At 44.6% G+C, this 24,204-nt stretch overlaps 1 protein-coding gene across 12 annotated transcripts in view; it reads right to left on the minus strand.

Annotated features, from left to right (window-relative positions):
* The window catches only part of RIN2 (Ras and Rab interactor 2), a 250,681-nt gene that overhangs the window by 4,291 nt on the left and 222,186 nt on the right, over positions 1-24,204 (minus strand). For all 12 annotated transcript variants that reach the window (XM_033185479.1, XM_033185474.1, XM_033185472.1 and 9 more), the window contains 4 exons: positions 22,985-24,118; positions 8,365-8,670; positions 6,417-6,548; positions 1,893-2,056 (listed from right to left, as the gene is read on the minus strand). In XM_033185479.1, the coding sequence (XP_033041370.1) occupies positions 1,893-2,056; positions 6,417-6,548; positions 8,365-8,670; positions 22,985-24,118 (1,736 nt within the window). The remainder of the gene's footprint in view (positions 1-1,892; positions 2,057-6,416; positions 6,549-8,364; positions 8,671-22,984; positions 24,119-24,204) is intronic.

Consider the following 24,204-nt stretch of genomic DNA (forward strand, 5'->3'; position numbering starts at 1 on the left):
GTCTCTACTACAAATACAAAATAAATTAGCCGGTTGTGGTGGTGAGCACCTGTAGTCCCAGCTACTCCGGAGGCTGAGGCAGGAGAATCGTTTGAATCTGGGAGGTGGAGGTTGCAGTGAGCAGAGATCGTGCCACCACTGCACTCCAGCCTGGGTGAGCGAGACTCCACCTAAAAAAAAAAAAAAAATCGCGGTGGCTCACGCCTGTAATCCCAGCACTTTGGGAGGCCGAGACGGGCGGATCACGAGGTCAGGAGATCGAGATCATCCTGGCTAATGCTGTGAAACCCCGTCTCTACTAAAAATACAAAAGTCCGAGCTACACGGGAGGCTGAGGCAGGAGAATGGTGTGAACCCGGGTGGCGGAGCTTGCAGTGAGTGGAAATCGCGCCACTGCACTCCAGCCTGGGCGACAGAGCGAGACTCCGTCTCAAAAAAAAAAAAAAGAGCAGGTGAATCTGGACATGAAGGCAAATCTGTCCTGCTTTCCAGATCCCTGCTTGGAAACTCATCATGAGGAACATAGAAACAAACCACACGCAGGTGTCATCATTTAATTTAAAACCTTCAAAATATTATTTGAAGACACTTGCCAAGTCACTTGTTATTTCATAAACAATGAGCAACTCAGGAATTGTGTTAGCTAAGGATTTCTTTTTTTCTTTCTTTCTTTTTTTTTTTTTTGAGACGGAGTCTCGCTCTGTCCCTGAGGCTGGAGTGCAGTGGTGCGATCTCCACTCACCCGCCTCCCGGGTTCACGCCATTCTCCTGCCTCAGCTTCCCGAGTAGCTGGGACTATAGGCACCTGCCACCGCGCCCGGCTAATTTTTGTATTTTTAGTAGAGACGGGGTTTCACTGTGTTAGCCAGAGTGGTCTCAATCTCCCGACCTCGTGATCTGCCAGTCTCGGCCTCCCAAAGTGCTGGGATTACAGGCGTGAGCCACCGCGCCCGGCCTCTTTTTTTCTTTTTTGAGACTAAGTCTCACTCTATTGCCCAGGCTGGAGTGCAGTGGTGCGATCTCGGCTCACTGCAACCTCCGCCTCCTGGGTTCAAGCGATTCTGCTGCCTCAGCCTCCCAAGTAGCTGGGATTACAGGTGCCTGCCACTACACCCAGCTAATTTTTGTATTTTTAGTAGACACAGGGTTTCACCATGTTGGCCAGGCTGGTCTCGAACTCCTGACCTCAGGTGATCTGCCCGCCTCGGCCTCCAAAGTGCTGGGATTACAGGCGTGAGCCCTGATGCCTGGCCTTGGGTAAAGATTTCTATAGCCCTAACCCACCTCTCCCTTCTAAGAAACAAGTTCATTGGGAAACCCACATTCCCAAGCAGCAGCTCATGGTCAGGAAAAACCCTGGCCAGGGAACCTGAGCAGGACTCGCTCAGATGCTTGCCTGGTCACTCTGCGCTGTGGACGGCTGCCATAGCTGTTGCTGCTGCTGCTGCTGCTGAGATTCTGGGGTCTTCTGTTTTGGAGAGAGGGCGAGTGAAAAGGGAAGGAGACATCACTGTTCCTCTCTCTTTTCCCAAAGAGAAACTAGGCCAATTGCATCGCGTAACACAGCGGCTGTTTCCTGATGAAACAAAATCTCCAACGCCTGTGCCAAATGCTTCCTCCTCCTTTTTGACTTATCGTCTGCTTGTCTGGGCAGAAATCCTGCCTTAATTCAACTTGGTTTCTTAAGGACAGCAAAACTTGGGCCAAATATCCCATGCATATATAAATGTAAAGAAAACAGAGCCATGTAACAAGGCCAGAGGGTGGTTTGAGATATCCCTTTCCTGCCAAATAATTCAACACAGTGGGGACCTCTGAGCTGGGATGTGCTGGGTGAGCCAGCTCTGCATTCCTGGAGGACGAAGGAAGCAAAGCGCGGACCAGCTGCACACCTGGAAGTCGTCCACAGAGGGAACGGTCCGGTTGGTGGTTCTCCGTTTGTGCCACTGCCTCAGGGTGTCTCTGGTTTCTGAGCTGAGCAGTCGCGCTGCTTGTTCTTCTTGGAAATTCTTTATCAGAGAAAGTGCTCCATATGCGCTTGTCAAGTAATAGCCTCCTGAAAAGAGCAGAAAGAGTGGGTCCTCCCAGTGCCAACCTCCGCTCACAGGTGATAATGGGATGCCAGCGTTAGAGGGCATGTTTTGTATTTTTAGTATTTCTTTAACATGCATTTCCTGTAGGATCACAGAAGCCCACATCCAAGAGCATGGCACTCACTCCTCCATCCATCCCTTCACACAGCCATCCCACAGAGATTTATGCAGTGACCCAGGCCTGGGAGGGGCTGGGGAAGCACAGACAAGCCAGGCCGACAAAGTTCCTGTTTCCACTGATGGGATTTCCATTCTAGTGGGTGACACTGACCAAGCCTCTAAAGTGTTTTTGTTGTTGTTGTTGATTTTGAGATGGAATCTCGCTTTGTCACCTAGGCTGGAGTACAGTGGCACAATCTCAGCTCACTGCAACCTCCGCCTCCCAGATTCAAGCAACCCTCCCACCTCAGCCTCCTGAATGGCTGGGATTCCTGACTGGCTGGGATTAAAGGCATGCGCCACCATGCTTGGCTAATTTTTGTATTTTTAGTAGAGATGGGGTTTCACTATTTTGGCCAGGCTGGTTTCGAACCCTGGCCTCAACGGATCCACCCATCCCGGCCTCTCAAAGTGCTGAGATTACATGAGCCACCATGCCTGGCCAAAATTATTAAAGTGCAATTGTGAAAAACGTTTGCTAGAAATAGTTGGGGTATTAAGGCCTGACGGCGTGGTCGGGGGAAAGTCAGGCTTGTGAGACAATTCAAGGCCAGAATCTCCTCCATCAATCCAGACTCGTGGCAACACTTGCTTTTGGCGTTTTCTTTTAGTAGTTGATATTTTCTATCTCTGATAAAGAAGAATTTGGTTTTTAAAAAAAGTAAAAAAAGAAAAAAAAAAAAACCACGAAATGAGTATTTTCTAAATTAAGTATACCATACACTTTGAAAGAACTGTTCGCAAAAATGTGGGTACTTCAAAAATAATTTCTCTCTCCTGATTCCCTTTCTTACCCCTTCCTTTGGGACTAACATAACATCTGGCACTTAGGATAAAATAATTTACAGGAAAGTGATGCTCCTGTGATGGTGCATTTAGGAATGATCTCTTATGTTCCTGAGGAGTGTAAAAGGGCTGACGACCCTGTAAGACGCGTATGTATTCCTTCATAGTTTTTGTTGTAACATATAATTAGGTGCCTAGGGAGGAACTTACGGTCTCTGTGCTGAAGGGCCACTAGGGGTCGCCCCGAATGTTTATTAAAAATTCCCTAACTGGGCACAGCACATTTTAGATTTAGAGACGTTCTTTGTCAAAATGCCCACTGAATCTCTACCGCGAGCCACAGCTACAGAGGAGAAAGTAGGTTTGTAAGAAATAGAATCTGAGTCCTCACTCTCCAGAAGTTTATGAATGTGTGTTTTGTTTTGTTTTGTTTTTTAAAAAGACACTGATAATTTATGCCTGCAGGGACCAGAAGTTAGTTTGGTGAAATGAGTTTTGTGCAGAAGTGTTACCTTTAGGGCCAAAGTATTTAACTGTTCATGTGAGACCCTGCGGAAGCCTCTCTCTGGTCAATAAGTGGCAATATGCAAGATGGCAACTGTCTCCTCCATGTGGATCAGGAGCTGCACGCCCTGCAAACTTGTGCTGGACATGAACTCGAGAAAGAAAAACACCCTTCTTGTTTTCAAGTTGCAGATAAAGACTTGAGGTTATTTTTTCCTGCAGCATAATCTGGGTCACCCTGAGCCATGCAATTTCCCTTGATCACATGTCAAGCTTTCTGTGTACAGAGTGATCTGAAAGGTTTTCCAGACCTTGCCACCTACAGTATAATCACCCTAGTTAAGAGTTTTGAATTGTTGATCTTTACCAAATATTTGCCCCACAAACAAATCAGCAGGTGACTGTGTGTGAAACTCAGTAATCCAGAATACAGATGCTACATGAAGAATTTCAGGAGAAATCAGTATGAATGTAAGTATTCAGGAAAGGCTTTATGGAGGGTCAGGATTTGAGCAAGGACTTGGAGAACTGTTACAGTCTTTGTGGGGGTGGTGGGGGGCTCCTTTGGACTTCAAATTTTAGACTCCCTAGCTCTCATCTGTTCAGGACACTAAGGAGAAAACTCAAATGCTGGAAGCACAAAATTGACCACACTTTGAAACATGTGGATGCAATTAGAGAAGGTTTTAAATTTCAGCAAAACTATAACCCTACCACAAGAGCTGTGCAATTCTAAGGCATTCTATGACGCCTTTTTGGTAAATGAGAATACCTGCTTAAACAGCAGAAAACAGACGTGGCTGCTACCCCGCAAACCAAAGAGGACTTTGGGCAGGCACGGAAAAGTCCAATCTGTATTTTTGCCACTGCTCAGTAGCCTCTTCCTCCCAGGCTGCATAGCTTCAGTTCAATGCTACGCAGGCCTGGTCTGTGATCACAGCCAACCCGACTAGGCCGCCTGCTCTCCCAAGGAAGGCAGCCAAGAAGCCCCAGACACGGTTAAGTGGAAGCAGGTTCCATTTAAGTGCGAGCTCACCAGCCGCTTTGTGTCCTCACTAGTTGTGCCCTTGTCTTTCTTGTGGGATTCGTGGAGGAGATGACAGCCACCTGTCCATTAGTCATCAACACAGGGCCTTGCCCTGGGCCAATCTGGGAAAGGGGCAGGAAGTAGCTGTCTCTATCCTTGGGCCACAAGATGTAAGCAAATGTTTGTCCTGAGTGCACATTGTCAGTAACAGAATCGACTTTCTAAGTGAAACCGGCATGTCTTTTTCCCCAAAGCCCTAAGAGCTCCACATACTTCTTACTAGAATTAAACATGATTGAAGCTTGAAAAAGAACAACCAAACCCCAAACTGTATTAATAACAAACATTACAGTGGAAGGAAGGAAAGCATGCCATGTAGACTAACATGCTTCTCTTGGTCCCTGGGCAAAACCACATGTTTGGCCTTGTCCTGTCTAATCCCAGGGCAGAGCAGGCAAGAAAAGCTCCAGGGAGGGCCTCAGAGGCTCATCAGGGAGTGTCTGGTTCCACGGTTAGGAATATTAATGAGGGGACAGAAGAGGCTAAAGGGTGAAAGAATGAAAGAGGCCCATTCATACCTGCCTGGGATGGGGAACAGGAGGAGAGATATTCATCCCACATCCTGAGTCAGCACTACCCATGGCCACGTGGGAAGGGCATAATTGGGCTCCAGGGAGGGCAGTCCCTCCGACAGAAAAAGTAGGACTGAAGAGACTAAGGAGCACATTCTGGGGTGGTAAAAATGCACTTCATTCCCTCCAGGGAAAATGCTGGGATGACTCATTCCTTAGGGAATCCTGTCAGAGATGGATCTTTCCACTCAAGCCCAGATTGAAACTCACCGGGGGGAAAACAACAACAACAACAACAACAAAACCCCATAACAATCCCCCCTAGGGCTTGTCTGGGTTTTTATCTGGATATATTAAAATGGATTAAGAGGATTCACAGTGCACAGGCCCTGATTTGTTCTCCTTTAAAAAGATAAGCTCACACAGAGTCCCAGTTATTTCTGCTTTTCAAGGCTGTGCACTAGTGTGCCAAACATCCTCATCATTTCCATGGTAAAATACCTAAGCTATGCGTAAGGAGAAGGAATTTCTGCTAAGACATGTTGGGGTTAGGCAGACATAAGAAGGAACCCGACTGCCAAGGTAAATTGAGAGCAAACTGCACGGATTCCACACCCCTGTGTTTTTATTATAAAAATGAAAAGATACTTTAAAAAAAAACTGGAAAAAATTTAATACTGTTTTTACCTTAAAAGTGAAATTTTAAAAAATAAAAACAAAGCCAAGCTTTTACCCATTTCATAAATATAAGAGCAGGTTATTTTTCTGGCAATGGAAATATCCTCAACAAAAGTTTATAATTTTCTCTTGGAGTCAAAGAAACCATTTCTTCAAAAAAAAAAAATGGCATTTATTCTACTGAACGTAGTTTTTTAATTGCCATTAAGCAATCTTAGTGAAGCATAGTTAAGATGGGGTTCTATTTTTTCTTTGCGTTTTTCCTGGCTTTTCCAAATTTTCTACCATGAGTGTGTATTACCTTTGCAATCAGAAAAGGCTTAGTACACTCTTTTAAATTAAAAAAAAATTCAGTTAACACTTAAGATGTCAAAAAAGCACCCAAGTAACTGCTTAATAGGTGCAGAATTTTATTTTAGGGTGAGGAAAATAGTTTGACGCTAAATAAAGGTGGAGAATGCATGACATTGTGAATATACCAAATGCCACTGAATTATTCACTGTAAAATGATTGTTATGTTACATGAATTTCATCTTAATTTAAAAAAATGAAAAAAATAGCACCCAGTTCCTTCAACTTTTCTCAAAAGCAGTTACCTTCTCCATGTAACAGCGATGGGTCTAGGAGCTCCATCATGTACTCGATTTCAGTGTCCAATTCAAGCATGTCACACTGGGCTATGACATAGGTCAGGACTGGCAAGAAGTCATCAGCGCCATACATCCTCCCTGAGAGTAGGAAGAAAGAACGAGATGGAATGTTTTTACCAACTTTTCTTTCTTTCACATCCTACTTGTTGCTTTTATTAGACAGCAAGGAGTCACTCTGGGGGACTGTGCTATTTATAAACAGAGGTGGGTGTTTCTGGAATCCTATGTAGCCTGTGACCCTCCCAGCTGCTAATGTTAGAGACCAGCCCTTACAGTTTCAGAATGAATGTCTATGAACCAATGAACACATTACAGATTTTCTCCCTACTTTTATAATTTGTATAAAATTATATGATAGAACAGAATGCTCGTTAAAATATTTTAATTTTCAGCAAACAATAAACAATATTATAAAACACAAAATATTTACTTATGCTAATTCTTTGTGTCTTATTTCCTATTTCTTGCTGTGTATATTATTCACAAACATAATGACAAGGCCAAACTCAAGCCAGGAATAAGCCAACTTTGCTCTGTATTTAATGTGAGCACACAGTTAATTTGGTATATGTTGAATATACACATTGTTTAATAGAAATATATGGCAAAAAGTGTTAGTCTTTACTTCTAGTTTTCTTTACATCAGTGGTTCTCAACTGGAGATGGTTTTGTCCTCCAGGGGATATCTGGCACTGTCTGAAGACATTTTTCATTGACATAACTGGGGGGGGGGGGTGCAGATGACATCTGGGATGCTGCTAAACTTCCTACAGGAAGCAAGACAGCCCCTGATTAGATTAGAAGAATTATTCTGTCTACATCAAGTCTTTAGTGTGTGTGTTGAGAAACTGTGCTTCAGAAGAGCAAAATCCCATGCAGATTAGTATTTGGGGAATTTTTATAAATGACTGTGAACTATAGAAAATATGTTTCCTACATGTGAAATATGCTTGCAAACTTATGAGGTGATGTTCACATGCTACCAGGCCCAGAAGCTCATATTTTAACATCTTCACTCAACAATTCCCAAAGTGCACACACATTCCTGTCTACTCAAGCAGTGGTTAATAGAGCCTGTGTTTTCTCTCTGCTGCTTCTTCATTAAGCAATTTCACTCAGAAGAAAAGTTCGTAATCGTCCTTGGAATTACAATAAGCTTACTGAAGACCCGGGACAGTGCAAGGCTCCATCACTATCCATGATTCATGGTTACCCCTGCATCTACAGGAAGCAGCAAGGCTAAATCCGAGGGCTGGCTTTCCAAGTTTGTAACTCTTTGGTGAATTTCAATTATATTGATTTGGCTTGTAGCAAAGAAGGGCTAGCCAATGAAACGGCTCTAATGAGGCCTCATTATGACTGAATGCTCCGAGTTCCTTTCACATACTATAGGTCATTGACACAAACCCTCATTGGCCAAAATGTTGTAATGATACTTGCTGATATTTCCATTGCACTTGGGACTATGTGTGAGCTGTCTCAGCTGATCCCCACCTTATGAAAGAAAGGGTGACATCCAGCTAAAGACGCAGAAAACTACAGCGTGCAAGGTTGATTAAGGGGACCAAAGTCCCTCAGTTAATTTTCTTCTTCTTGGAGGGAAGATCTGAACTCAGACTCCAGAGACTGAATTTGTAACCATACTCTGAACTAAATCTTTACTTAAATCGGCCAGGTACAAAAATCTTGTTGCCCTCATCTGCTTACATTCTAATCCGTTGCATGTGGCTAATTTGCCAGATATCAGAGAATCACTTGCAGTTTTGTAAGGCACTTGGTGAAATCAAGAGACCAAAGGGAGGAGAAATTGGGAATCAGAAAGCCTGACAGGAGACAGGCCTGTCTCTGGCCTGGGAGGGTAGCAGCATGGAGCCTGGGCTTCCAGCGGCCTCACCTGAGTTGTTCTCCATGACCGTGTAAATGAGCTTGCAGACCCGCAGCAGCAGCATGACCTTCTTTTCTGGTGAATACATCTTCTGCATGGTCATAAACTTGACTTTGATTTTCTCCACATCCACAAAATCAGGGGTCGGGGCGAAGACACCCAGCTCCTGCGGATTCCTCTGCCGCACAAGCTGCAGGTTCTCCTTGAGTTGCTTCCATGAGCCGTCGGCCATGTGAAAGTCCTTCAGCATGGCCTCCACGTGCCCCTTGAGAGGCTTCAAGATGCACTTGTGCATGGCTTTTTCCAGCACCACATCTGCCAAAGAAAGTGTAGCTACTATGACCATTGTCTGAAGAAAGAAGAAATGCAACATCTGCTTTCTTAGAATGGACGTCTGCAACTCTATGCATTCATTGCAGGCACACAAGTTGTACACCTTAACATCCAACTAACAGACAACACCAAGCAGCACCATGACTCACATGTTAACATTTTTTTCTGAAAAGCCAGGAAGACCTAATCTTCCCCAATGATGTCTGACTTGCATATAGCCAATACAATGAAATATACTTGTTTTAATTACTTTCATGCCCTATCCCTATAAGTACAGGCAAATATGCTAGAAGACATTCTTTTGACCTAGTCCTTCAACTGGTCATCCAGTTAACAGGAGAGCAAAGATGTTATCTTAAAGGAAGGATTTTCTAATAATGAGGGTTCAACATCTCTTAGAATACTTTCTGAGGGCCTGGCGCGGTGGCTGACATTTGTAATCCCAGCAATTTGGGAGGCTAAGGCAGGCAGATCATTTGAGGTCAGGAGTTGGAGACCAGCCTGATCAACATGGTGAAACCCCATCTCTCCTAAAAATACAAAAAAATTAGCTGGGTGTGGTGGTGCACACCTGTAGTCCCAGCTACTGGGGAGGTTGAGGCAGGAGAACTGTTTGAACCCAAGAGGAGGAGGTTGCAGTGAGCCAAGATCGTGCCACTGCACTCCAACCTGGGTGACAGAGTGATACTCCATCTTAAAAAAAAAAAAAAAGGTATTTCCTGAGGAAGTAGATCCACCTAAATATAATATATGATCTTGGATCAGATTCTGGACTAAAAAATTCTTCATTTGCTGTAAAGGACATTAGTAGGGCATTGAATACAGCCTGCAGACGAGGTTATAGTGCTAACAAGGCATCAGTGTTAATTTTCTAGGTCTGATAATTACACTGTAGTTATTAAACAGGAATAGCCTTGTTTTTAGGAAATATGCATTGAAGTATTTAGGGATGAAGGGATGCAATGTCTGCAACTTAAATGGTTCAGGAAAAATGAGAGAGAGTGTATATGCATGCATTTGTGTGCAAGTATGTGTACATGCGTATATGTGTGCCTGTGTGTGTGTGTGTGAACAGAGAGAAAGAAGAATGAGGCAGATGTGGCAAAGTGCTAACATTTGGGAATCTGAGTGAAGGGTAGATATTTCTTTATGCTATTTTTGCAACTTTCCTGGAAGTCTGAAATGATTTCAAAATTAAAAGTTAAAAATGTGTGAAATGTGTTTCTGTTCTGAGTTAGGAAACACCTTTGGGTGTGGGAGGCGTTATTCTTCCCTCCTTCTCTGAATGGTTGCCCAGTGGAGTAGCTTTCTTGGCTAATACCAAAATGAGCAGTACCATAAATCCACAGATGTGGGCTGAAGACTATTTATATAACAATAACTCCCCTGCTTTGTCAATAGCAGCTTTTTGATCTCACATGTTTGCACATTCTCATCTAAGCCCCCTGGGTTCTACTGCAGCATCTACACATAAAATGATGACTCCTTAATTTGATTCCATTTGGGAAGCCAATGGATCCACTTACATATGAGATTAGAAATAGTTAAGTTAGACTGGGCATGGCGAATCATGCCTGTAATCCCAGCACTTTGGGAGGCTGGGGTGGGCAGATCACTTGAGGCCAGGGGTTCAAGACCAGGCTGGCCAACATAGCGAAACCCCATCTCTACCAAAAATACAAAAAATTAGCTTGGTGTGGTGGTGCACGCCTGTAATCCCAACTACTCTGGAGGCTGAGGCATGAGAATCTCTTGAACCCTGGAGGCAAAGGTTGCAGTGAGCCTAGATCCTGCCACTGCACTCCAGCCTGAGTGACAGAACGAGACTCTGTCTCAGAAGAAAAAAGAGAAGGAAAAAGAAATAGTTGAGTTGTCTCTCTGGCCTTTGGAATTCCTGACGCTGGATCAGATCATATTGAATTCAAATGATTACCCATTATTAGAATGGCCAGGGACAAAGAGAAATCTAACCCAGAGGTATAAACAATGAAAACAATCCCTCAAGGTTAAAACTGAGGCCAAAAGTTAATGCTGACCCCACAATCATCAGATTCCCCTGCCCAAGTTGTTGTTGTTTTTTTTTTTCTCCTCCTCCATCTTATCCAGGAGATCTCTTTGTTTAAATACAAAGGTTTATGTAACTATAGAAATCAAGGTTGATGCCAAGGAGGTTATAAAGTAGGAAAAAAAAGCAGAACAACTTATTCACATCTGGCATTAAAACAAATTACTTGGTTTACATTGGTTGCTTTGTGTCAATAAGCTCATGCAACTTTATAGCATCTTTGACTTTACCTCATATCATCTTTATGGTAAAAAATTAATAACAGCAATTAATATTTAGTGCTCAGATGGGCCAGGCTCCATCTAAGTGCTTTACTTCACTATCATCTAATCCTTGCAACAATTCTATTATTTTTGCACAGTACTAATATTATGTCCATTTAACAGATGGAGAAACTGAGGCTCAGAGATGACTAATGGCTTGATAGAAGCCACACAACTATTTTAAATAACCATTTATACAGCTTTTCAAAGTAAATAATCTTTTAATTGTAAAGTTCAAGTCACTTTACAAATACTTGCCAGTTTATTCCTCGCATCCAAACACTCTGAAAGCTACATTCATGGTTATAAGTGACCACTACTTGGTTAAAATAGGGTCACCATGGGAGGACAAAGGCCATGTCAATCATTAATTAGAAATGTACATGAATGTCCATAGTAATGTTATTTATAATAGCCCCAAGTTGGAAATAACCCAAAGGCCCATTTGGACAGAAATGAATACATTGGATATATTCATTCAATGGAATACTACAATGAAATTCAGACAATTGAATGTATTTATTCAATGAAAAAGCTCACATTACTGCTCCAGAACAACATGGATGAATCTCATGGACACAATGCTGTGTGAAAGAACCCAGACACAAGAGTATCTCCTACAGCATTTCATTTATATGAATTTTCAACAGCAGGCAAAACTAACCTGTGGGACAGAAGTCACCATGGCAGTCCCCCCTTGGGGAGGATCCAGGCTGGGACAGGACACCAGGGATTGGAGATGTTCTGTATCTGGATCTGGGTTGTGTCTACATGGGTGTGCATGTGTGTAAAATTCTGTTGAGCCGAGCACTTAAGATTTACATGCTTTATGGATATAAGTTAAACCTCAATAAATGTATATGAATCAGAGAAACAGAAAACAACTGAAGACCTGGATGAGATTTTCACCTTGAACCCCAAGGGCAACTTTTATCATCAGAGTAAGCCCGGTCACCTCTGGGCCAGAGTGTTAGTACACATCACCATCAAAAGGCTCCCAGCTGCACCTGGGGAACGATGGCAGCAGAAAGGTCGTTACTAGCAAGTTGGACAGGCTCCCTTGTGCAACTCATCCTTGCTGCCAGGGAGGGGTGCCGGCCTTCGAGAGGAATTCCACCCTTAGGTATAAAAGGGGCTGTGGAAATCTCTTAGGAGGGTTGAAACCTAGGACCAACTGCCGAGGGGGTAGCCCATTTTCTGAAAATAAGATGAAAAAGTAATTGCTAGTGGTAGATTTTAGTACATTTTTCTTTAAAGAACATAATTTAAAATAAAAATAAGGAAACTGGTCCCTGCATTTTTTTTCAGAGGTTTACCCCATTCCTCCTCCCCACGCTCCCCAAATCCTTAATAAACAAAAAGAGTAGGGGACAAGAGCCTAAATGAAAAGAGGGACCCAAGACCCAACTGGCTCTCTCCAGTAGGGAAAGCAAGGTTCTGCTCATAAAGCAAGAAGGAAAAAGGATTTGAGGAACCCAAGAACAGACGATCTTTCATATCGTGAACCACCTCAGACAAAAGAGGAAAGAGCAACTTGGTCACATTTCTCATAAATTACTACTCTCCATTGTTTTCTGTGATTTCTGTTTGCATTAATCGTTAATTCCTGGAAAACAAAAAAAAAATCTTTTAAGCTCTCAGAACAATGACACTATTCTAGCCACTTTACTTGCAGTGGATCTTCAAATCATCAAACAAATCCCATCCAGGGAGGAATACTATGTTTTAATTTCACAGATGAGGAAACTGAAACCCACGGACATCTTTGTCAAGCAGCTATCAAGAGTGGGAGCCAGGACTTGAACCCACAAAATGTTTCCTGAGTTCTTGGAGTAATGTCAACTGTATTCATCCACAAGCGCGCATGCAAAACAAACACCTCAAACCTTTACAGATGAATAAGGTGAGTATATGCTTTTGAAGCTCATTACTGTCTTTTTGTTGTTGCTGTTGTTGAGATGGTGGGGGTCTCACTATGTTGCCCAGGTTGGTCTTGAACTCCTGGTCTCAAGGGATCCTCCCATATCAGCCTCCCAAAGCACTGGGATTACAGGCGTGAGACACCATGCCTAGCCTCACTCATTTCTTTTCTATTTTTCTAGTAACAAGCAAACAGTAAAAAATCGTTCAAACCACAACATACTGAATTTTAGAAACGAAATGTTTCTAAATGACCGAAACTGGAAACAAGTTTTCTGAAAATATTTATCAAGATTATATCAACTGGCCCCAAAATAATCCATAAGAGGAAAGTGGTAGAGACCATAGCAATTGCTGGCTTTTCCTTGACTGTCACTTACTGTAATAATTTATAGGGAGTATTCAATGTGTGGCCTCTAGACAAGAAGTGATTCACTCGTATTACTTCTCCAAGAATTGATTCACTCCTCCATTAAGGATGAGAGCCAGAAACCTTGACCCTTTCCTTCATGCTGACCACCTATAGCATGGATTCCAGAGGCTGGAGACATCACAACACCAGCAATGTAGTGGCTTTGTTTGTGCACTTTCTGCGTTTCCGCTGCTGGCCAGAAGGCAATGAGACTCTGAGAGGCAAAGCTGAAGACTGGAGAAATTGCTCATGTTAGAAAGAGCCCTGGGAGCCATGAGGAGGCCAAGTCCCTTCCCCTCTCACTGCCACTGTCTGGACGGCCATCAGAATCATTGTCCACGGAAGGCAAGACAGAGCCAGCAGTCTGAACCTAACTGAATTGGTGATTGTTAAAACAATACAAAGTAAAAATCAATATTCTCCAGGGAATCTAACCACACCCAGAGTCTAAACCACGTAATATAATCACATGCTTCATAATGATGTGTTTTGGTCAAAGATGAACCATATCTGCCAGGGTGGTCCCATAAGATTCGTATTTATTTATTTATTTATGTTTTGAGACAGAGTCTCGCTCTGTCACCCAGGCTGGAGTGCAGTGGCACAATTTTGACTCACTGCAACCTCTGTCTCCCAGGTTTAAGCAATTCTCCTGCCTCAGCCTCCTGAGTAGCTGGGATTACAGGCATGCACCACCACACCCAGCTAACTTTTGTATTTTTAGTAGAGATGGGGTTTCACCATGTTGGCCAGGCTGGTCTTGAACTCCTGACCTTAGGTGATCCACCTGCCTCAGCCTCCCGAAGTGCTGGGATTACAGGCATGAGCCACCGCGCCTGGCCCCATAAGATTCTGATACCGTATTTTTACTGTTCCTTTCCTGTGTTTAGACATGTTTCGATATGAGATACTTAGCATTGTGTCAGAGTTGCCTACACTATTCAGTATAGTCACATGCTGTCCAGGTTTCTAGCCTAGGAGCAGTAGACTACACCATACAGTCTAGGTGTGTAGTAGGCTATGCCACCTAGGTTTGTGTAAGTACTCTATGATGTTCCCACAACAACAATATTCTCTAACAGTGCACTTCTCAGATGTATCCCTATCGTTAAACAACACATGATTGCACTAAAAATGTACAGGTGTGTGATGTCCCCCGTTCTGTGTCCAAGTGTTCTCACTGTTCAATTCCCACCTATGAGTGAGAACATGGGGGTTTGGTTTTATGTCCTTGTGACAGTGTGCTCAGAACAATGGTTTCCAGCTTCATTAGGGCCTGTCGTTGGGTGGGGGGAATGGGGGAGGGATAGCATTAGGAGAAATACCTAATGCAAATGACGAGTTAATGGGTGCAGCAAACCAACACGGCACATGTATACATATGTAAAAAACCTGCACGCTGTGCACATGTACCCTAGAACTTAAAGTATAATCATAATTAAAAAACTGTACAGGTTACAACCTAAAGTTATTTGACAAAGATATAACATGAGGTTAGGGTGGGAGGGAGGTGAGGGTTGAAAAATTACCTATTGGGTTACAATGTTCATTATTCAGGTGATGGGTATACCAGAAGCCCAGACTTCACACTACACTACATATGCATGTTGGAATTCTGCACGTGTACCTCCTAAATACATAAACATATTTAAAATTTAAAAAGCCATGAGTTTAGATCATATGACCTCTTAACTTATTCTAGTTCTAGCATTCTGATTTTTTTAAAAAAGGTAAAGTAGTAGAATAGAAGCTAATGTTTGATAACAAGATATGGGCCTTTTCTTGTAGGGAAGTCAAATTGTGGACATGTAAACGTTTATAATTGCTAACATTTTTGGGGCATTTATTTCAGCACTTCCTAGTCTAATATTATATGTATTACCTCATTAACCCTCACTTCAGCCCTACAACGCTGGAATTACTGTCATTCTGTCATTCATTTTACAGATGGCCATGAGGCTTGGAAGTCAGGTGACTTTCCCAGGTGTTGGAGAAGAAATGCAACCGAGGTTACTTCTAGTCTGACAAGTCAGGAGATGGCACATAGACCTCCCTTGGTACAAAAAGGGCAAAACGGCTTGATGCTTTCTTTTTTTATGTGCTAGCATATTCTCCTTTGGCTGTATTATTGGATTAAGGATCAGAACTAACACTGAGTGAAAGCTCAGTATGTCTATTAAGTACTTTACAGGTATTTAAACAATTCTTTGACTAAAATGGGTGCATAATCCCTATTTGTCTTAGTTTGGGTTCTCTCAGAAGCCAATCCTGAGACAAGGATTTGAGTGTGAGTGGTTCAATTTGGGAAGTGATCCCAGGAAGCACTGACTGGGGAGAGAAGGCAGCCAATATAGTTTGCTTTATTAAGCCAGTTATCACCACTGGCAGGTGGATCTCAGCCCTGCTGGGGAACTCCAAGAGGCGGCATTGAACATGCCTTAGAGTTGTTCCCCCTGGAGGAGAGAGAGGCAGCTGGGTTACGGATACACATGCTCCCTTCAGACCCTGGTTGAGGCTGCTCCTGGAGGTGGATGGGCATCAATTCCCCAGGCTTTCTAGCCCACCCTGGGCCAGAGCTCTGGTGAAAGCCCCATGCAAAATGTCACAGGTGCTAGAAGCTGGATGTCAGACTGGTAAGCAAGTGTCGGTGGGCAGAGCACAATGGCGTCTACAACACCATGTTACATGTGAAGCAACTGAGGCACAGAGATATTAAGAAATATGACCAAGCACCCACAAGTCAGCCACAGCAGAGTCAGGGCTTCAGACCTGCCTGAGCCCTTCCTCGGAGCCACCACTAGCCCTTGACTTTCAGTCAGGAAACTTCTCTATCTTACGTGAGCAGAGCTGGTGGCTGAGGAGGGTGGAAGGCAGGATCTTGAAAATATGACACCGGAGCCGCCATGACAGCATTTTGCTAATCTTCTATTACAAACTACACAAAAACGGCAGGCCGCCTGGGGTTGCAGGGGCACTCAGGTCAGATGCAGAGTTTCAATGCGTAGCTTTCTGGTTTCTAACCATCAAAGAAGATGACCTTTCCCCACCTCAGCTTCCTCATCTGTAAAATGGGGCCACTCACAGTTTCCCAAGGTGGTTGCTGGGAGGACTGGGAGGCGTCTCCACCAGGAGCACTTCTATGCATCTGATGCCTCGTAAGCACGCTGCTTTCTTTGTTGTCTCTGCCTTGACATAGAGTCAATTCGTCTTCTCTCTTTGAGGCGAAGCCCTCTGAAAACCATGCCTGGGTTTCTGCAGTCCCTAGTGTCAGCTGAAGTCCCCAGCACGAGGCCCTCATGCAGCACACATTCCAAAAGTGTGAAGTTTAACAGAAAATTCTTCCTTTGGGAGAAGACATGGAATTATGCCTTACCCTGCAGAATACAGATGTGTAACTCTAGTGATGAAATCATCACCCAGGTGTGGGGCAGGCAGGTGTGGGGCACCCTGTCATTCTGCAGGGATGTCCTGTAACCTGGATTGGTTTTAAGTATTGTTGGCCATGCACACTTTGACTAATAAATAATAAATAATAAATGACACTGTATGATTTTAAGGAAGATCCCATTAGCCCAGCAAGGAAGGGGGCCGAAATAAGGATAAGAAGCACTGGGGCTTTGATCCACTTCAGTTTCCGCTCATTTTGGTGGGCTTCAGGAAAAGCCAGTCTACAAAAGTATGGGCTACATCTGTGTGATATTTGATGTTGGGACTCCATCAGACTGATTTCAGTGTCTTTTAGTAAAAGGATAGGAAAAATGAAAGCAGGGAAGAAGAGACCAGTCTCCCTTATGGAAGAATTCCAAATAATTTATGTAGATCCTCTCACCTCTGGGAGGTGGAGCTTAATTCCACTCCATCTCTTGAGTGTGGGCAGTGCTAAGTGACTTGCTTCCAAAGAACAGAGTGTGGAAAGAGGGGAATCTTTAACCTTACAGGGCAGAAACCTGGCATACACTGCCTTGGCCAGGGGATCGGGAGAACAATGGCAGTGATGAGTCATGCAGACAGCAGGACCCTCTGGTGTGATGTGCCCTCACCTCTGAGGTCACCTTCCCGCCACATAAAACCAACTGGAAGGCAGCGGTAATTCCCCGCCACCAGAAGTATAGACAAGGCCTGCCAAGGGTCCGTGTCAGTCACGCTTGCATCTTGGCTTGACCTTGCTACGCTTTTGGTTTCTTCATCTATAGAAGTGAGGGCAATAAATGGAGCCTCCCAAGGCATTCGGAGGATTAAAGGGGATTCTACACATCAAAGTGCTTTGTAAACCATAAAGGGCCGCCCACGAGGAGCGATTACCAGTGCTCTCACTTGGCTCTTTTAAAAACAGGGATGCATTTAATTTGCACGCTTTGACTCCACAGAGGCGGCGGCTATGACTTCCCCTGGGCCTGGACAATAACTGAGAAGCTCCAGAGTGGATACTGTGTCTGCGAGAAGAGAGTGGGGGCTGTGTCTACACCACTTGTGCCCTATTGCTAGACTGAGCTAGTGAGACAAGGCTGTGGGTAGGACCTGAGGACCAGGGAGGGCTGCATCTACGCAGTGCTGGCCTCACAGAGGCGTCCAGTGGGAATCCTCCTTTTGGCTGGAGTGGAGGGGTGGGAAAACATAGGTGTGCCCTAAAGAGCCTGATGCTGCCACAAAATTCATACAGCATTTTAGGTGTCCTTTGGGTGACATTCCTCAATTCCTACACGAATTCCTCTTTTACCCGGTGAGGTTTCCTGCCTGGGAGGTAGAAAGACTCTAGGAATATGGTCAGAAGATACTCTGGAGCAGACACCTTCGTGTGACTTATTTTGTGATGCCATCCCCCACCCACCTTGTGAGCAAGGTCTTTCTGAATTACTGAGCTAATAGCCCCCTTGTGCAGGCTGTCATGGAGTCAGGGGCTCCGGGGCAGAGAGTCACAACTCCAGGGGTATCAACCTTGTTTTGGTTGATGTAACATAATTGACCCCATTTTGTGCCCTAAAGTAAAAATTATTCAACAAAGGATGTCCCACGGGAGAAAAACAGGTGCTTTCTATTGTGGTTTTCTATTTAAATTAATTTTTGGAAATAATACGAGTATCCTTTTGCATACCACAATCTTTCTTCTTTTTCTCTACCTCTTGTTAACTACAAGGACATTTGTTCTCTCAGGCGATAGGGTCACATGTACTAGATCAGAAGTCAGAAGATTCAAGGTTTTAATCTCTGTTTGGCACTAACATGTCTCCCTGGCTACACCTCTCAGAAGAGCTGTTTTGTTTGTTTGCTTGTTTGTTTGAGATGGAGTTTCACTCTTGTTGCCCAGGCTGGAGTGCAATGGCATGATCTTGGCTTATTGCAACCTCCACCTCCCGGGTTCAAGTGATTCTCCTGCCTCAGCCCCCCGAGTAGCTGGGATTACAGGCATCTACCACCATGCCTGGCTAATTTTTTTGTATTTTTAGTAGAGACTGGGTTTCACCATGTTGGCCAGGCTGGTCTCAAACTCCTGACCTCAGGTGATCCACCTACCTTGGCCTCCCTAAGTGCTGGGATTACAGGTGTAAGCCACACGTCTGGCCCCAGAATAGCTCTTTATCTTAAAAAATGACCCAGATAACTCAGGGGCTTGAACCAAACTGTGACCTGAAAAATTAAAAACAAACCAAGTCACACTAGATATTGAAGCTAGAGCCAGCTTAAATACTCACTTGAAAAAAAAAAAAAAAAACAGATCTGAACCAGAGTAGTTGTGATTGTTTAACTCCCCGGGAATCATTTCAGTCCTGTTTTCTATGTGTGCTGTACTCTCTGGAATCATTTCAATCCCCTTTTCTATGTGTGCTGTACTCTCTGGTGTCTTTTCCGTATCATTTCTCTATTAACAAACAAAAAACACTTAGATACGTAAATCGAAGTGATCTTTGAAATATGTGGAAACTGATTTTTGGGATACTTTTTCTTCAAATCATTAAATTGCTCTTTGGAGAAACCATACATTTTGGTTTGTAGCACTTAAATAAACACAGTACTGTCTTGTTTTCCACTACTGACTTTTAAGAACATGAACAGTTGGCTCTTTTGTATCACTGCTGATAGTCTGTGGAGAGTATCTGAATGAAATAGAAACTTTAAGATTACTAACATTTTTGGAGTTGGATGAATTTTGTTTTTCTTGAAACAAGCCTTGAATACCGAGGGATTTCCCAAGACTGACATCAAGTCAGAAATAAACTTCATTTTACCAAAATGAAAACACTAACCACACCATTGCAACAAGTTCTGCAAAATGAAGATTTCTCTACCCGAAACTTCGGATGGATTTCCCCCATGGGTTGAAAAAGACTAAAGCAAGAGTGGTGGGATGTGAACACCCACCAGTGAGGAGTGTGTGTTGGAGCAGGAAGTGATTTCACCCCATCTACATCCTATAGCATGAATCATCAGCAATGAGCGCAGCACACTGTCCATGAAGTGGTTGATCCCAAGGCTTTAAGTAGGGCCCCCAAACTGCACTCTTCTTATGAAAGCATTTGTTTGTTCTTCCACGTACCACTCTGGAGGGGTGAGAGCAGGTGATAGCTCTCTGGGTGGGAAGCCCAGTATGTGGCCTGGAATGAATAGAGAGCTGTCGCACACAGGAACAAGCCCGTATCTTACCGCGTTGGCTTCTTCCTCCAACCAGGAGAGCCAGGCTGGTGCCAGGCAATGAACATGTATTCAGGAAACTCTGCATAGCTGGGCTTTTGGTTGGAAATGCTCCAAAGGGTAGTCTACATAGAATGCAAATTCTCCAAGAGAGGACATAATCATTTACAGGGGCAATTTTTCAGTTTTGAGATTGATTCACTGTTTATCATTTGCACTTGTCCAGAAAGTGCTAGAAGGGATAGTGACACCAGCACATGGGCAAAAGGAAAGTGAGTGAGAACTATTTGTTTTTCTCATTAGCTTTTCTCTATGCAACTGAATAACCACCCTCTGAAGAAGACAGATGAGTATTATCTCCACATACTAAAGGGATACATGTGCATGCATTCATAGGTTCATTTTCACCTAAAAATGACTGCCCTAACATACATGGAGTAAACCAGTGTAATATCTCCTCCTACCTTCTTGACTTCAGGATGTTGCATAAATCTAGGCTTTAAATTAGAATTCTGTCTTCTAGTTCAGAGCTATCTTCTTCAGAAGCTATAGGAAATGAGGATAGAAATCGGTTTTTTTTTTTTTTTTAAAGCAGACATAGACAAGTTTTTAAGCCCACCTAGACAAGTGGGCTATCTAAGTCCATGTTCTGGTCAGAGGCCTAATCCAGTAAAGTGCACCTCTATGGGGACTGGCTTTCTAATAATTAGGGTCACATCTTTTCTTCCACCTGGACTTGTGATGAGTTTCTCAGGTTGACCTCTGCTCCCACTCACCTTCTTTATTTCAAAAGTCCAACATTTTCACTATACTTTCAAAACAGAATGATGTTTTGAAAGTATAGTGAAAGTTTGAACTGGTGAAGAAACAGGAGGAACTGACTGCTTTTAGTGCAAAAGTTTAAAAAAAACCAAACCAGACAAACCCATGGAAAAAGCATGGCAATGCTTGTGGAGGCCACACCCATACCTCAACAGAGAGCTTTATTCTGAGCTGCCTCAACACAGGGTTGGCCCTGCGGTTACAATTCCCCTGAACTACTGATGAGAAAGTAGAAACACAAGCAGCAGCAGCAGAACAGTGAGCTCAGCAAACGTGGGCTTCTGATCCGACGGAAGTTCAAATACCGCACCTGCTAGTTTACTAGGGAGTGTGGCTATCGGACAAATGGTATGGCCTGGCACGGCCCTCCCTGCCTTTCTCCAATCCTTAAAGGATGCCGATGCCTGTTCACAGGGATGAGGTGAGGACCCACTGGAATAGATTGGACAGGCTGCCGGGCTCGTACTCGAAGCTCCATAAATCATTTTAAATTAAAAGCTGCATCCTTCTAGAGTAGTGAAGTATATAATTTTCAGCATGTTTTTGGAGAAAATGAATGAGTCCTTGAGTTCTAAGAGCAAGTACCATATCCAAATTTAACTACAAAAGGAGCTGGCTGAAGAGCTTCCCGGGACTAACTTGGGTTGGTGCTTACAGCATCAGCAGGGAGGGAAGGCCAGGCACTGTGGGCTGGTTGGCGCCGCTGGCCACATAGCTCAGCCCTGACATCAGCGCCTGCCTGGCTGCACCCCCTCCGACCCCAGCCCCTAAGAGGAAGCTTCCCCTGCAGGTTGGGTTTCTGTTAATACTGAGTCTGATGCGGTCTCCCTTGAGAGCGGGTCTCTGGTGGGATGGGGAAAGAGGCAGCCTGCATGGGTATTCTGTCATCTCCTTGACGTCTTTTTCAATTAGAAGGCACCTCACAAGGGCACATTCCTTTAGCCACTCACTCCAGCAACACCCCAGCTTTAACCACGCCCTGATCAACCAGGCCTGGCCTCAGTCAAACCACAAGAAAACAAACAAGGCTTTGATTCCTTGTGAGAAAATCAAAGAGCTGCTGAAAATCACTTAAAGGAGAAAAAAGGCGAGGGGGGTGGGGTGGGGAGAGAGAGAAAAAGAGAGAGAGAGAAAGAGTCCTCTATCACACACTGTTTACTACTTTCAACAAATGGAACCAATCAGAAAGAAAAAATTGGGGTTTAGCTTCTGAACCGCCTGGAAATGTTTGGTAGCTCCAACTGCTCCTGCTGCCTAGTGAATAAAGTCTCTGAAATTAACCTTCAAGAGTCAACCTTCTAAAATTACAAACAACAAACAAACAAACAACGCTTCAACATTCTCACCCTGGAAAAAAAGACTGCTTGCCAAAGTCAAATCTGCCTTGGCCAAAGTAACCATTAGCAACTCATCCTTTAAATGAGATTATAAAGAAAGTATTTCCCCTTGACGTTGCAGAAAACACCTTTCATGTGACCTCCAAACTATGTTACTTATTTTAAAGGTACACAAAACAAACCTGTCTTTTTCAGTTTTTGCTTACTCTCAAGCTGTGCTGCTTACAGAAGTCTATGGGATGAGGAGCCAGCAGGATGGTTCCCTTGAGGGAGAACAGGGGTCCCAGGCTCGCTAGATGCTGGTCAGGTTCTGCTTATCCAGAGGTTGGTAGTCGTCCCACAGGTAAGCTCGCGGTGGAAACTCATTCCAATGCATATCTGAGTTTTGTACTCTCTGAACATACGCTACAGCTCAATAAAAAGTTTACTTTGCAACCAAGGCAGAACAAAATACCCACTGCCTCTCACAAGATAACAAAAATACCTTTGTATGTATGCACAGCCTGCAGAGAAGCGCACTTCCAGGAACGTCCAGCCCATGTAACACACACACGTTACCACAGCAGGCGGCAGCTGGACCCACAGCAGGCGGCAGCTGGACCCACAGAGGGCCAAACGCCATCCCTGAATAGAATCACTCTGCAGTTCCAATCTGCCACTCCAAAAACATTTTTGAGCCTGGCAGTTAGCACCTACTTTGAGAAACTGATTTTTTCCATTCAAACCAGGAGAGAAGGTGGAGCTGGGTGTTGTTTTGATGGAATAAACTTCATCAAAAATAACAAACATAGGTGGCACTGCCCGGACAGAGTTACAATAGATTTTATATTTTAAAAAAGCGGATACTTACCTATTTGGTCTTCAGGGATCAGCGACTCGATGGGGGGGTCCAGCTCTGAGCTCTGAGACAAATAGTTCTTGACCTGGGTCATGAACTGCCGGATGGTCTGCAGCATGTCGGTGCTGGACACGTGGCACTCCTTGTTCTCCTGCAAGAAGCTCACGTAGTCCTGCACTAGGCACCCGAAGTAGGTGCATTTGTCCCGGGACAGCTCGGCTATCCTGCGGACCATCCGCTTCTCCGGGGTCATGAAGGAGCTGAACACCCCGCTCACCTTCTGCAGCTGGGACTTGACGAGCTTGGGCAGCACGAAGGAGCTGCTCCTTTTCTTTTTGGACTTGATGGGGGGCGCCATGGTCTCCTGGTCACTCTCCCCCTCGTAGTCCTCCAGGCTGCTGTTGGTGTCCGCCTCGTAGCCAAACAGAGGCATGCTCCGGTCGAACTCCAGCGAGTCGGAGGAGGAAGTAGAAATGCTCATGTCGCTCAGCCGCTGCCGGCCTCCATGGCACGGGGGCCGTGATTCAGAGCTGGGCGGCGGGGCCCTTGTGCAATCCCCCGGGGCGGCCTCAGGCGGCGCCCCACCTGGGCTGCCAGCTGTGCCCAGCTCCAGCTCCGGGCCCGCGCCCGGCCGGCCGCCGCTCAAGGTCTTTGCGCCGCCCTCTGCTTCCAGAAAAGAAGCCTGCTTCTTCAGCCGGGGTGGAGGGATGGGAGTTGGTTTCGTTCCAGGCAGAGCTACGTTCCCATGTTTGTTATGGTTGACTGTTTCTGGCATGCTCGTCTGGGTTTCAGTCCTGGCCAGCCGAGGGCTTGTGTGGAGACTATTAATAGCGGGTGGCGGGGGCCTGGGTGGGGGGGACCGAGTCCGCTCCGTGCCATTCGCGTTGGGAGTCCTTGTGCTCGGCCGTTTCAGGCCTCCACTGAGGTCCTGGCTGTGCACTTTCAAGAAAAGGGGATTAATAAAGCACAGGGCCCCGTTGGTCTGGCTGCACTCCAGCTCTGAAGGCGTCCTGGTTTTGATAGAATGCACTCCATTTATAAGGCAGAGCTGACGCAGGGAGGCAGGACAGACACCGTCGGAGGACAGAGGCCTATGGGGAGGTGGAAGGTTCGGGGGTTTGCTGTCAGCTGGGGAGCTCCAGAAATCTGAAAGTCATTATCAGTGAACACAAGAATGTAAATACGGTACTCTCAGACCATTCCTTCACAAATTAAAAAAAGCACACTGCATG

The sequence above is a fragment of the Trachypithecus francoisi genome, unplaced genomic scaffold, assembly GCF_009764315.1.
Source record: "Trachypithecus francoisi isolate TF-2019V2 unplaced genomic scaffold, Tfra_2.0 Lachesis_group21, whole genome shotgun sequence".
Classification (NCBI taxonomy): domain Eukaryota; kingdom Metazoa; phylum Chordata; class Mammalia; order Primates; family Cercopithecidae; genus Trachypithecus; species Trachypithecus francoisi.